At 42.8% G+C, this 15,356-nt stretch overlaps 1 protein-coding gene across 5 annotated transcripts in view; it reads right to left on the bottom strand.

Moving 5' to 3' along the window:
- LOC118361893 (zinc finger protein 79-like) overlaps positions 1-15,356 on the bottom strand; it is a 190,887-nt gene that overhangs the window by 31,155 nt on the left and 144,376 nt on the right. For 2 of the 5 annotated variants that reach the window (XM_052485251.1, XM_035742170.2), the window contains 5 exons: positions 10,439-10,569; positions 10,098-10,247; positions 8,522-8,674; positions 8,085-8,196; positions 4,757-4,878 (listed from right to left, as the gene is read on the bottom strand). The exons of 1 other annotated variant lie outside the window; for it this stretch is intronic. In XM_052485251.1, the coding sequence (XP_052341211.1) occupies positions 4,757-4,878; positions 8,085-8,196; positions 8,522-8,674; positions 10,098-10,247; positions 10,439-10,569 (668 nt within the window). Of the gene's footprint in view, positions 1-4,117; positions 4,879-8,084; positions 8,197-8,521; positions 8,675-10,097; positions 10,248-10,438; positions 10,570-15,356 lie in introns of all 5 variants that reach the window. 2 more of the 5 variants (XM_052485252.1, XM_052485258.1) reach the window with 2 other exon arrangements.

Raw genomic sequence — 15,356 nt, 5'->3', positions numbered from 1 at the left:
GGAAAATTTCCAACACAACGCAAAGTAGACACTGCCCGGGGGAAATCATGTGAGGCTGTGCAGTTAAATTACTCATATTTTGAGTTACATGGTGTTAACAAACGTCTAAACAACAACAAACGCTAACGTGGAAATTGTTATTGGTTCCTGTTCACTTCCGTATCGACTGAAGAGAAAGGCTCTTATTGGTTGGCGTCATAGCTCAAAGGATGTGGTTAAATGAAGTATTTATGTGTATTGTTCTTTGAATTACGGTACAGCTTATTACCACAAATCTCCTATGATCAATACCTTTCAAGATGACAGCAGACTAGCTTTCTAACAGTGTGATAGGGAGACAACAATAGAATGTAGATTCCATCTACGGCACCTCAGTAAGGTAAATATTCAACTGTCCTTGTGCTTCGGTCCTTCTTATGATAATTATTACAATACGGTGCGTTGCGGAAGTCTTCACCCACCTTAAACTTCTCCATTTGATTGTGTTACAACCTGGAATTTAAATGGATTTAATTGTAATTTGTCAACAATTTATTGAAAATGCTCTGTCAAAGTGGGACAAAAGTTCTAACATTGTTTGAAGATTTATGACAACTAAAACATTTTTATACCTTGATTACATAAGTATTCACCCCCTGAGTAAATACTTTGGTAGTGATTACAGTGTTGAATCTTCTTGGGTAAGTCTCTTGAGAGCTTTGCACACCTGTATGCTATTGTGCAACATTTGCCCAATATTCTTTTCAATTCTTCAACCTCTGTCAAGGTGTTGGGGATCATGGCTAGACAGCAATTTTATGTCTTTCCCTAGATTTTCAAGCAGATTTAAAGTAAAAAATGTAACTTGGCCATTCAGGAACGTTCACAGTCTTCTTGGTAAGCAACTTCAATGTAGATTTGGCTTTGTGTTGTAGGTTATTGTCCTGCTGAAAGGTGAATTCCTCTGAGTGTCTGGTGTAAAGCACACTGAAGCAGGTTTTCCTCTGGGATTTTGCCTGTGCTTAGCTACATCCTGTTTCTTTTCATCCTGAAAAATCCCAGTATTTGCTGATGTCAAGCATACCCATAATGCAGCCACCAACATGCTTGAAAATAAGGAGGCAGTCACTCAGTGATGTGTTCTGTTGTGTTTCCCCCAAACAGAAGGCTTTGCATTTAGGCCAAAACATCCTTTGCTGTGTTTATTTTGTAGTATTACTTTAGTGCTTTGTTGCTTACAGGATGGATGTTTTGGAATATTTGTATTCTTGTCATTCTGTCATTACCTACAGTGTTGATCCATCCTCAATTCTTCCATCTCAGCCATTAAACTCACCAATGAGTTTTAAAAATCACCAATGGCCTCATGGTAACATCCCTGAGCAGTTGCATTCCTGTCCTGCGGCTCAGTTCAGAAGGATGACTATCTTAGATGTGTCTGGGTATAATCATGTCACACAGTGATTCCTTATGATCACATATGTGATATGTCTAGAGAAATTTACTCCTGAACTCATTTAGGCTTGCCTAAACAAAGGGGGTGAAAACTTATGCAATGATTACAGTATATTATAGTTATCCAATTTTTATATTTAAAAAAAATCTTCCACTTTGACAGAGTATTTTGATTAAATTGTTGACGAAAAAAATTACAATTAAATCCATTTTAACTCCAGTTCGTAACAAAATTAGGAAAAGTCTAAAAGGGGAATGAATGTTTAGTTTACCCCTTATATAAGTTACCACAAAAATATGCAGAACATTTGATTGTATTGATATATTCTGATTTTAAAATACCAACCCAACAGGGTAGAATGAAGCACAACAGGGTATTTGGTATTTTATTAGGATCCCCATTAGCTGTTGCAAAAGCAGCACTTACTCTTCCTGGGGTCAAGATGAAACATAATACAGAATGACATACCGAACATCAATAGACAAGAACAGCTCAAGAACAGAACTACATACATTTATAGAAAATGAAAGCAATAGGGTGGAACAAACAGCAATAATGAATAGATGATTTAAACAATTAAATATTTGATTTAAGGTCTGTACAAAAATTGTTAAAGATTTTACTGAGTTACAGTTCATATAAGGAAATCAGTCAATTGATATAAATTCATTGGGTCCTAATCTATGGATTTCATATGACTGGGAATACCGATATGCATCTGATATGCATCAGTCACAGATACCTTAAAATAAGGTAAGGGCGTGGATCAGAAAACCAGTCAGTATCTGGTGTGACCACCATTTGCCTCATGCAGTGTGACACATCTCCTTCACATAGAGTTGATCGGGCTGTTGATTGTGGCCTGTGGCATGTTGTCCCACTCAATGGCTGTGGGAAGTTTCTGGATATTGGCGGGAACTGGAACACGCTGTTGTACATGTTGTTCCCGAGCATCCCAAACATGCTCAATGGGTGACTTGTCTGGTGAGTATGCAGGCCATGGAAGAACTGGGGCATTTTCAGGTTCCAAGAATTGTGTACAGATCCTTGCGATGTGGGGCCTTGCATTATTATGCTGAAACATGACGTAAAGGCGGTAGATGAATGGACCACAATGGGCCCGACAGGATCTCATCACGGTATAGCTGTGCATTCAAATTGCCATCGATAAAATGCAATTGTGTTCATTGTCCGTAGCTTATGCCTGCCCATACCATAACCCCACCGCCACCATGGGGCACTCTGTTCACAACATTGACACGCGACGCCATAAACGTGGTCGGCGGTTGTGAGGCTGGTTGGACATACTTCCAAATTCTCAAAAACAACGTTGGAGGTGGCTTATGGTAGAGGAATTAACATTCAATTATCTGGCAACAGCTCTTGTGGACATTCCTGCAGTCAGCATGCCAATCGCACACGCCCTCAAAATTTGAGACGTGACATTGTGTTGAGTGACAAAACTGCACATTTCAGAGTGGCCTTTTATTGTCCCCGGCACAAGGTGCAACTGTGTAATGATCATGCTGATTACCTTGACAAAGGAGAAATGCTCACTAACTGGGATGTAAACAAATTGGTGCACAACGTTTTTGCAAAGTACGTTTTTTGTGCGTATGGAACATTTCTGGGATCTTTTATTTCAGCTGATGAAATATGGGACAAACACTTTACATGTTGCATTTTATATTTTTTGTTGAATGAATGAAATGGTTGAAAAACATTACACCTATAATAATAATGAATATTGTGCATTAGTTTACTTTCTATTTATTTGATGAAATAAATAAATAAACTTTTTAAACATTGTCAACCTGAGTTTGTAAAACATGAACAGATGTATTGTTGCTAGCCAATAACATTACTAATTACAATTATATATGCACATGTCATTACTTACATTAGACTATGTAACTAATTAATCATTGTAATGTTATTAGCAAATGTATCTAAATATGTATAAAATATATTATTCAAAGAGAAATGAATATTGACATTGGTCATTTATTTGCCATTTTTTCAAACAACAGTTTACAATCTTTAGGTGCATAATCCTAACAGGGTGGAACCTTAGAGTGGAATAATTTTGCTTTACACTGTTTTTTCCCCCACCAACAAATGATACTTCCTGAACATGGTGCCATTGTAGGAGGGGGCTGTTTTTTTAAAGGGGAATTCAGTTTCTCTATATTAATTTAGCCACCTCCACAAAATATATGTACATTTAGTTTTTATATTTTTGGAGAGACAAGTTTTAAATGGATAGTTGCTGGCCTAACAGTTAGCATGTATTTGCGCTAATGCTAGTAGCGATGCATTCCACCCCCCGGCTAGGTTTACTGTCTCTCTAAAAAATAGGTATTTACACAAGCCTGTTTCAAATAACTTAAAAGGATTAATGAGGGGTATGTGGTTAATTACCCCCTTATCCTAAGACACTTCACATGATAACTATAATATTTCATCTAAATAACAGTTCCAAGACATCCCCATTTGTACATTTCAAGTGATATGATTTCTCTCAATTATTAGACACAACTATGTCTGAGAAGGCTACTCCTGCAGTGCATACAGGGACACTGCCTCTCCCGTATGGACCTTCTGGTGCACCTTCATATTGTGGTGGTGGGAGAACCTCTTTGCACACTGGGGGCAGCTGTAGGGTTTCTCCCCTGTGTGGACCCTCTGATGCCTCTTCAGGTTGGACGATCTGGAGAAACTGGCAGGGCAGAGATGGCAGCTGAACGCTTTCTCCCCCGTGTGTATCCTCTGGTGGATCTCCACCTGTTTGGGGAAACTGAAGGATATCCCACAGAACGAACATGGAAAGCACTTCTCTTTGGAGCTGCCACCTTTACTGATTCCGTCTCTACTACGGTCATGTGTCAATGGGCTTGTGTTGCCATTTAGTGTTGAGGCACGGGTATGTTCTGAGGTCTGGCTTAACATTAGGAGAGTGTGAGGAGGATGAAGGCCAGGAAGTGTCTGTGTCGTTGCAGGGTCCATGTTCCAATTGATAGATCCTATAGAAGGCAGGCTAAAGGCAGCATCTGTTAGGGGGTTAACCTGAGGCGCCATCAGTCTCTCTGAATCACCACTATAGGAGCAGGACAGAGCATCGCTAGCCGAGTCTGCGTCTGTTCTCTTCAGCCGCATACGGACACCTCCCAGTCCCCGCAGACCAATTGTATGCCTCGCCCTGGTCTCAGCCAGTCCTGGTCTCAGTTCAGTTGTTGTTTTGTGTTCCACTGTCTGTTTTTGGTTGTTATTAACAGTGTTGTTCCCCAGCCCAGAGTTGAGGACACTGTCCCATCCACTGACCTCCACTATGTCATCTCTAGTCCTGGCCTGCTCAGTGATGTTGTCCCCTGGGTCCTTGGCTGCACCGTCCTGGGAATCCAAGATGTCCGCCCAGTCTCCTCTGTTAGCCTCCAGCCAACCACCTGCAAGAGGTTACAAAATACTTTCCAAACGTGGAAGATAAAATGTAACGTTATGACTATAAATACTGTTCCCTGAAGGAGGGAAACAAGGTACAACATACTATGGGGAGTCGCACACTCGCCACTTCGATTGAAGGATCTACAATCACGCCTGACAAGGCCAATGAAATCCGCGTAACACTGGACACCCCGCCTTCCACAGGATTCATTCCTTCCTTCAATTTAATATCTCTCAAGGTTTGACAAACTTTTTTAGCCACAAGTAGTGCAGACTTTTTACTTGTTCGAAAGCAAACCTGCCCATACTCCTGGGACAACAGGACTCTGCGCAACGTGAGTTGTCAGGGTCCTCGCCTAAAGGGCAAATGATATCCCAGATCCAAGGCTGCCTGGGCCAACAGAGAGGCACAAGAATCAATGATAAGCCCTCCCAGCGCACCCTCTCCAACGTGGGCTGAATCAGAACCACTGCCGGAAATGCATAAAGGAAGGTCAAAAGGTCACTGGTGCGCCAGAGAGTCTTTCCTAACGGGGCGCTTGGGTCCTTCGTGCAGGAAAAAAAGACGACAATATGCGACAATTGCAAGAAAATGTGCAAAGATCTGTCGGCATTGCCGAACCTCTCCCATATCTGGGCAACCACCCAGGGGTGTAGTCTCCACCCTTGACGAAAAGGGCCCCCCCTGGATAGCAGATCCACCCGAGTTGAGGCAACCAGGAACATGCATCACCTGATGTGAAAGCAAATGTGCACTGCTCCACCACAACAGGGAGCGAGCCAAGGTGAGGAGGAGGAGGGTCTGCCCATGCCTGTTGATGTATTATATATACATTTAAGTAATTTAGCACACGCTCTTATCCAGCGTGACTTACAAGAGTGAGAGCGTACATTTGTGTACCATTTTCATACTGGTCCCCCGTGGGAACTGAACCAACAACCCTGGCATTGCAAGCACCATGCTCTACCAACTGAGCCACCATTGTTAGATACGACCAGCACACAGTGGTGTAAAGTACTTAAGTACAAATACTTGAAAGTACTGCTTAAGTAGTTTTTGGGGGTATCTGTACTTTACTATTAATATTTGTGCCTACTTTTACTTTACTACATTCCAAAATAAAATAATGTACTTTTTACTCCATACATTTTCCTTGACACCCAAAAGTACAGGAAATGTGTCAAATTCACACACGTATCAAGAGAACATCCCTTGTTTTCCCTACTGAGTCTGATCTGGCGGACACACTAAACACAAATACTTAGTTTGTAAATCATGTCTGAGTGTTGGAGTGTGCCCCTGGCTCTCGTCAATTAAAATAAAAAATAAAATTCTGCCGTCTGGTTTACTTAATAAGAAATTTGAAATGGTTTATACTTTTACTTTTGATACTTAAGTATATTTAAAATCAAATACATTTAAACTTTTACTCAAGTAGTATTTTACTGGGTGACTTTCTTGAGTAATTTTCAATGAAGGTACCTTTTACGGGCTCTCTGTGACACCGTCCATACTTCTCGAATTCAGTAACCCTCGCACACCGCGCCCCGTCTGTCGTGACCACCTTGCGGGACAACACCTGGCCCATGAGAACCCCTTGCGACAGTAACCGGGGATCCCTCCACTGGGCCAGTGCCTGAAGGCATGTCGGGGACACTGGAATTGACCGGTTTAGGTGGCGAGATGCATCCAAGCGTGTTGCTAGCCCCCAACACTGGAACAGCCTCGTGGGAATGACCACCATCCATAGAAGCATCATCCCCAGTAGACGCAGGAACTGGTGAAAAACCAATTTGGGCCAAGCAGAGCTGGAAACCCAACAACCTCTCCGGGGATAGAAAAGTGCAATTTAAGGATGAGTCTAACTCGAGACCCAGGAATGGAATGTGCTGAGACAACTCTTTTTCTGGTTTACAAAAAAACCTAGAGAATGAACATGGGGCACTAGCCTCGGTGTGAAACACTGCTTGTTCCTTTGACTGCTATCTCACGCCAATCATCCTGATAGGTCAACACACTCAGCCCCTGGCCCCTCATGGAGTACCAAAAAATTATGCTACTTTCATAGCGTGAGGAGGTGGCTGTCCCCAAACTAAGTCCTCTTCATCACCCGAGGAAACCCCCGAAAGTGTCCAGGGACACCATGGCGTCATCCGAACATGGGCCCTGTATGTCACCGAACCCACCGGCTCACCACCTCCCTGCTGGGAGGCAAGTTCCACCTTTTCCGACAACAGCCCCAAGCCCCTCTCCACTTCCTGCACCTCGGTTCCAGCCAAGTTGCCGGATTCTTGGAAAGGAAAGTCGCAAAGAATGATACACGTCTTTCCAGGGAGTTTTCACACATTATGTGGCAATGCGCACACGGACTGGTTCGCATAGTATGACCGCATGACTGGGGGCGTGATCGTGACCCTGAACCCGGCTTAGCCATTGTCGTCTCGGTCGCTTTCTTAGCCATCTTACTCATTGCTCCAGAAAACTGAAGAATAATTAACTGTTTGGGATTAGGAAACTAACGATACCAAATACAAACTTCAGCACACAACGTCCAGGGGGGTGAGCACACTCTACCACAGTCTCGTTTCCCAATTGTTTGTTTTAGTAGCGTTAATTGTTCCACCTTGTTCACACCAAGGTGAAGAGTGGAATAGTTGACGGAATAAATCCGAGCCTCGCGATTATCACCTGTGGAAGGACGGGGCTTCCAGCGAGGTACAGATTTCATTGGCCTTGTCAGGCGTGATTATGGATCCTTCAACCAGTCACGAGAGTGCGACTCCCCATAGTATGTTGTACCGAAGTTGACTGACTGACGAGGAACTCCAATACATTTTTCAGTCAATTACCTGGTGAAGTTCATGTTTTTGTATGTCAACATAAGTTGTATTCATTTCATTTTATGAATGAAGAAAGAATCATGCAGGCGCATCACTATTACCATTGAAGAGGGCTCTATGCTGACTTTTTATTTTTATTTTTACAAGGAGTATGTAAGTTGAAAAATGTAGGCGCACAAAGAAATTTAGGAGTACAATTAAACATATTTCAGGTATTAAAGCTAGAATATTACATTTTTCTAGGCACACTGGTAGTAAATTAAAATTCCAGGTTTCACTACAAAATATTTAGATGCATATGTGAGTAAAATGGTTGCACTGTAGAACCCTGTTGAGGATCTATAGGTTATATGTATGTCTCTCTTACCTTGCTCCCCCATCTTTAGTCCACTCAGCAGATCAATGCTCTCTGGTTCATCTTCTATTGTCTCCTCTTTGACCAGCAGCAGATCAGGCTTCCCATCCTCCATGTCTACTGGCTGTAAGAGATACAGAGTGAGAGGATGTTGGATCAAGAAATCTGATATGAGCACCCTGCTATGGAGCATCTTCTGATTGGATAATGAGGGATTGCTATGAGTACTATGCAAACATTTAAGTTGATTTGATTACTTGACACTCTTTAAAATGGTTTGATAATTCAGGCATGGTCCCACCCTTTTGACAAAATTAATCAAGACCTGGGCCAGTTTCCACAGCCTTAGTAGGAGTGCTGATCGAGGATCAGAACTCCTACTCTGATAGGCTATGTGGATACGGGCCCTGACCCAATACCATTCAGACAGTAGTTTACATTGGGCTCACCTCAGTGAGACTGTGTGTGGTCCTGTGCTGCTCAGCTGGTTCCTCTGTGGGTTCAGGAGGAGGTGTAGTCTGGTTGTCCTCCATGACCATGGTCCCCTCAGGGTTCCCCAGACCCTCCTCCTTCACCAGCAGCACCTCTGGACCCTCCTCCTTCTGGAAGAGAGGTGATACAGATTACACGAACATACACTCCCTTGGGTACGTACACACACACAGATAATAAACCCACTTTCAACATGGAGTGTTTACCCATCTCCACTACGTTTGAGTCCTATACTGTAGTTAGAGAATGACTTCATTGTTGTTAAACCCATCATGGTGGACATAAATATGTTGTGGATAAATCAGTCAGCTATGATAGGTCAAAAGTCATCAGACATACCTATAAACTATTTTGAAGTGTACAATAAGTATTTGACTTTCACAGTCACTTCATCTAGAATCAGATCCTCGCCATATACTACCCACCATTGCGACCTGTACGCTCTCGTTGGCTGGCCCTCGCTTCATACTCGTCACCAAACCCACTGGCTCCATGTCATCTACAAGACCCTGCTAGGTAAAGTCCCCCCTTATCTCAGCTCGCTGGTCACCATAGCATCTCCCACCTGTAGCACACGCTCCAGCAGGTATATCTCTCTAGTCACCCCCAAAACCAATTCTTTCTTTGGCCGCCTCTCCTTCCAGTTCTCTGCTGCCAATGACTGGAACGAACTACAAAAATCTCTGAAACTGGAAACACTTATCTCCCTCACTAGCTTTAAGCACCAACTGTCAGAGCAGCTCACAGATTACTGCACCTGTACATAGCCCACCTATAATTTAGCCGAAACAACTACCTCTTTCCCTACTGTATTTAATTAATTAATTTTTATTTTGCTCCTTTGCACCCCATTATTTTTATTTCTACTTTCCACATTCTTCCATTGCAAATCTACCATTCCAGTGTTTTACTTGCTATATTGTATTTAATTTGCCACCATGGCCTTTTTTTGCCTTTACCTCCCTTATCTCACGTCATTTGCTCACATCGTATATAGACTTGTTTATCCTGTATTATTGACTGTATGTTTGTTTTACTCCATGTGTAACTCTGTCGTTGTATGTGTCGAACTGCTTTGCTTTATCTTGGCCAGGTCGCAATTGTAAATGAGAACTTGTTCTCAACTTGCCTACCTGGTTAAATAAAGGTGAAATAAAAATGGTAAAAAAAATAATATTTTTTTATCTAGGCACCCTTCAGTGTATACACTACTACTGTATTGGTTCCAGTCCCCTCTAGACAGATCAGTCTGTCTCTAAACCCAAGGGCATGTTGCCAGGGTCCATCTCTGTAGAGTAAAAACCCGATGGATCATCACCACCAGTGTCTAATGTCTCACCATCTCCACGGTAATGAACCGTTCTCTGGCGTTGGTTAAATACTGGAAAGTACTCTGGGCCCGGAGCAGGAGGATAGCCCAGTGGCCCCAGCCTCTCTGAGTCTGATCCGTGGTCAGATCCTGTATGTAAGAGCCTGTGTGTTCAAATCTATGTCTGTCTCTGACTTGAGGAAGTTGTTCGGCGTTCCACTGACCTCCGTGATGCTGCGTTGGGTCCTGGGCCTGGGCGGTGCTGGGACGGTGGTGGGGTCCTCAGTGGCTTCATGGGGCACTCCAGCCACTCCAGTCTGGATGTGTCTGCTGTGCCGTGGGTCCTCCTCTCTTTCAGACCAGGCATCTGCAGGCTGACACAAGAAGAGGAGGTTATTACCGGCAGTCTAATTGGATAACAATGTTGTAGGAAAGCCTCAAGTTCCCTTATGGAAGATAAATGAGGATGTACTTGTAAGCAAGTGAATAGCCAAGGGGAGCCTTTCTGAAATATACTGGCCACATTTGTTGGACTGTAATTTTTATGTAATACTATTACACTAACTTCTATCACGATAACGTGTTGGGTTGAGGTTCCACTCCCCTCATCAACAGTGATTGGTTGGTCATCTCTCCATGTATTGTCTGTCGCTGGCTTCACAAAGCTCCTGTGGCCTCCAGTGAGATGTCCTTCACCTGAGAGAGTGATTGGGGGAAAAGAAGGGATTAGGTTAGGTACTGTCAATGCTCTATGGTATATTGTACACTATTGTTACTGTCTAGAATTGGCAGGGATGTAAGGCAACACTTCTCATAACTTCTTGATATACTATTTATTGATCAATGTATTAACCCATTAAATCCCAAATTTTCCCCAGACATGAAAATATCCAAATCAAGTGTCATTAGTAACCCTATGAAGTAATCAATCATTATTTTATTACATTTGAATGGAAAAGTAGGTTGAAAAGGTCTGTTTTATGGTCGATCACAATTGTGACCGGTGGGATAATGTTAGGTATACTAAATTAACATATTTCTCCTATGCAGTTACCAAAGTTCTTAGAAATCCCAACCCAGTTATTCACACATTTAAAATTCTGTCACTGACAGTCCCCAGCATTGCTACTAGAATGCCCCGTCACATTCTAGTGTGACTATTTTACACATCAAAAACCCTTATACAACACGATATGAATACTGAGAGCAAAGACAAAAAAACAACAACCATCAACATATTGTAACATTGTTACTTTATTGCAACATGTATTGAAACATTAATATTGTAACTTTATTGTAACATTTGGACTTGTACTTTAGTGCAATATTCATTGTAACATTGTCATTGTGACATTTTAGTGCAACATTCACTAACAACTGTATAGCAGTCGTGTGATTCATTCCCACTGAACATAAAGGTAACATTTAGGATAGAGGTAGCCTGTAGAATATACATTCAAGTAGAGGCCTACACTGAACAAAATACATAAATATATATATATATATATATATATATATATCATAAAGGTACGCTTCAGAACCAAGTGCAAGATTAGTTTGTGCATCACTGTTTTGAACTATGATAAGTCAGTCCTGGTACATCTACTGTCATACAGTATGTCTTGAATCAATTGACCTTTCTTTTCCAAAAACATTTCAGTCATTTTGATTGTCTTGATCGTCAACTTTTCTTTTCTTCCCAGTCGGCTCTACTGCTTCTCCTCACCCTTTATTGACTTTTCTATTTTTCTTTTATTGTCTTTTTCAGCCCTTTTTCCATTCGCTCTCATCTCCTTTTTTTACGAACCCGGGATATTTCTTGAAGCACCCAATGTGCAGTGGCGCTTTGCATGTCTCACATGCATAGGTAGTGCGTTTGTCACAATGACGGCTTCTCCTGAACCGGAGCATCGTGTTGATTGGCCAGTGAGATGCTTTGTCATATCTTGCCTGATCTTCAACAGTAGCAGCCAGTAAAGATCTCCTTCCATGGCTCAGTGGTTTCGTGCCAAACTTTTGAATTTTTGGGCTGTATACTATGTGTTTTGGAATCACATCGGTGGCAGGCCTCTTCGATCGTTTGAACTCTATCTTTATTTTTTACCACCTGCAACTTTCCCCTTGGCTCTTCTGGCTGACCCCTCTGGCTGGTAGAGGCCCTTGGCTCTTCATTATCAACAATGGAGGGGGGTAATAATCACTGCTAACGTTGTTTCTGTCATGATCTGTTTGCATAGGTTCAGCATATGCATTCAACAGCCTGGCTGGCGAATGGCCTGTCCATAGTCCATATCTGACCCATCGCATGCCTTGTCACCTAGATCAAACATATCCAGAACTTGACTTAAAGTTAAACTAAAAGAAAGAACAGAGTAGAAAGTTAGTTATACACATACATAGTTCTTGCTTTACCTATGTGTATACCTAGATGCACTGTGTTATCCCCCCGGTCACTATTGTTGCCGTCAACATGTTTACACATTCTATGACCACACTGAACAAAGTTGAGTAATTGCAAATGCACATATCAATACTAGACACCTTAAAATGATGTGTACCAAAAATCTTTGTGCTATCTTTATGTTAACATACTTAACTAACCAGTTGTTTTCGGAGCTTTGATGCAGCCATCCTCTTCTCATGGTGCAACCAGGAATTAAACAGCTCTGGTCATGTGACAATTTACAATAAACATGTGACACTGCACATCATTCATTGAGACCCTTTATTATTTCAATATTTGCTGTAAATGCATTGATAGATCATTCAGTAAACGTTTTAGAGCCTTATAACTGAAAACGTTTTTTCCGGTCACAAAATGGGATTAAATAGGTTAAGTTTGATGCATCAAATTGTTTTTAATTAGTAAATAATAGGAAACGCAGTACATCAAATATTTAGTTAGAATATGATATGTTGTCTTTATGCAAGATAGCTAAGTAATCCGGGGGAACTCTTGCATACTATCCAAAAACTGACCAAGACCCAATCGTTCCCATAGCAACTATTAAAACATTCCCTAACCAGAAACCGTGGATTGATGGCAGCATTCGCGTGAAACTGAAAGCGCGAACCACTGCTTTTAATCAGGGCAAGGTGTCTGGTAACATGACCGAATACAAACAGTGCAGCTATTCCCTCCGCAAGGCTATCAAACAAGCTAAGCGTCAGTACAGAGACAAAGTAGAATCTCAATTCAACGGCTCCGACACAAGAGGCATGTGGCAGGGTCTACAGTCAATCACGGACTACAGGAAGAAATCCAGCCCAGTCACGGACCAGGATGTCTTGCTCCCAGGCAGACTAAATAACTTTTTGCCCGCTTTGAGGACAATACAGTGCCACTGACACGGCCTGCAACGAAAACATGCGGTCTCTCCTTCACTGCAGCCGAGGTGAGTAAGACATTTAAACGTGTTAACCCTCACAAGGCTGCAGGCCCAGACGGCATCCCCAGCCGCGCCTCAGAGCATGCACAGACCAGCTGGCTGGTGTGTTTACGGACATATTCAATCAATCCCTATACCAGTCTGCTGTTCCCACATGCTTCAAGAGGGCCACCATTGTTCCTGTTCCCAAGAAAGCTAAGGTAACTGAGCTAAACGACTACCGCCCGTAGCACTCACTTCCGTCATCATGAAGTGCTTTGAGAGACTAGTCAAGGACCATATCACCTCCACCCTACCTGACACCCTAGACCCACTCCAATTTGCTTACCGCCCAAATAGGTCCACAGACGATGCAATCTCAACCACACTGCACACTGCCCTAACCCATCTGGACAAGAGGAATACCTATGTGAGAATGCTGTTCATCGACTACAGCTCGGCATTCAACACCATAGTACCCTCCAAGCTCGTCATCAAGCTCGAGACCCTGGGTCTCGACCCCGCCCTGTGCAACTGGGTACTGGACTTCCTGACGGGCCGCCCCCAGGTGGTGAGGGTAGGTAACAACATCTCCTCCCCTCTGATCCTCAACACTGGGGCCCCACAAGGGTGCGTTCTGAGCCCTCTCCTGTACTCCCTGTTCACCCACGACTGCGTGGCCACGCACGCCTCCAACTCAATCATCAAGTTTGCGGACGACACAACAGTGGTAGGCTTGATTACCAACAACGACGAGACGGCCTACAGGGAGGAGGTGAGGGCCCTCGGAGTGTGGTGTCAGGAAAATAACCTCACACTCAACGTCAACAAAACTAAGGAGATGATTGTGGACTTCAGGAAACAGCAGAGGGAACACCCCCCTATCCACATCGATGGAACAGTAGTGGAGAGGGTAGCAAGTTTTAAGTTCCTCGGCATACACATCACAGACAAACTGAATTGGTCCACTCACACAGACAGCATCGTGAAGAAGGCGCAGCAGCGCCTCTTTAACCTCAGGAGGCTGAAGAAATTCGGCTTGTCACCAAAAGCACTCACAAACTTCTACAGATGCACAATCGAGAGCATCCTGGCGGGCTGTATCACCGCCTGGTACGGCAACTGCTCCGCCCTCAACCGTAAGGCTCTCCAGAGGGTAGTGAGGTCTGCACAACACATCACCGGGGGCAAACTACCTGCCCTCCAAGACACCTACACCACCCGATGTTACAGGAAGGCCATAAAGATCATCAACCCACGCGAGCCACTGCCTGTTCACCCCGCTATCATCCAGAAGGCGAGGTCAGTACAGGTGCATCAAAGCTGGGACCGAGAGACTGAAAAACAGCTTCTATCTCAAGGCCATCAGACTGTTAAACAGCCACCACTAACATTGAGTGGCCGCTGCCAACACACTGACACAGACTCAACTCCAGCCACTTTAATAATGGGAATTGATGGGAATGATGTAAATATATCACTAGCCACTTTAAACAATGCTACCTTATATAATGTTACTTACCCTACATTATTCATCTCATATGCATACGTATATACTGTACTCTATATCATCGACTACATCCTTATGTAATACATGTATCACTAGCCACTTTAACTATGCCACTTTGTTTACATACTCATCTTATATGTATATACTGTACTCGATACCATCTACTGTATCTTGCCTATGCTGCTCTGTACCATCACTCATTCATATATCCTTATGTACATATTCTTTATCCCCTTACACTGTGTATAAGACAGTAGTTTAGGAATTGTTAGTTAGATTACTTGTTGGTTATTACTGCATTGTCGGAACTAGAAGCACAAGCATTTCGCTACACTCACATTAACATCTGCTAACCATGTGTATGAAACAAATACATTTTGATTTGATTTGACCCAATTCTAGTTAACACAGTTTCCAAAACTTGGTCCTAAGAGATTCACTTTTTTTCCCCCACCAACACTGCAAAGCTGATTTAAATGATCAAATCTTGATGATTAGTTTACTATTTGTATCAGATGTGTAGTGCTAGAGCAAAAAAAACAAAACCTGCCCCCTTTAGGTTCTGGAGGACCGAGTTTGGGAAATGCTGAGTTAACACATCTAAA

The sequence above is a fragment of the Oncorhynchus keta genome, chromosome 29 (genome assembly GCF_023373465.1).
Source record: "Oncorhynchus keta strain PuntledgeMale-10-30-2019 chromosome 29, Oket_V2, whole genome shotgun sequence".
Taxonomy (NCBI): domain Eukaryota; kingdom Metazoa; phylum Chordata; class Actinopteri; order Salmoniformes; family Salmonidae; genus Oncorhynchus; species Oncorhynchus keta.
Note: the sequence above shows the minus strand (reverse complement) of the source record. Positions and strands in the feature narration are given on the sequence as shown.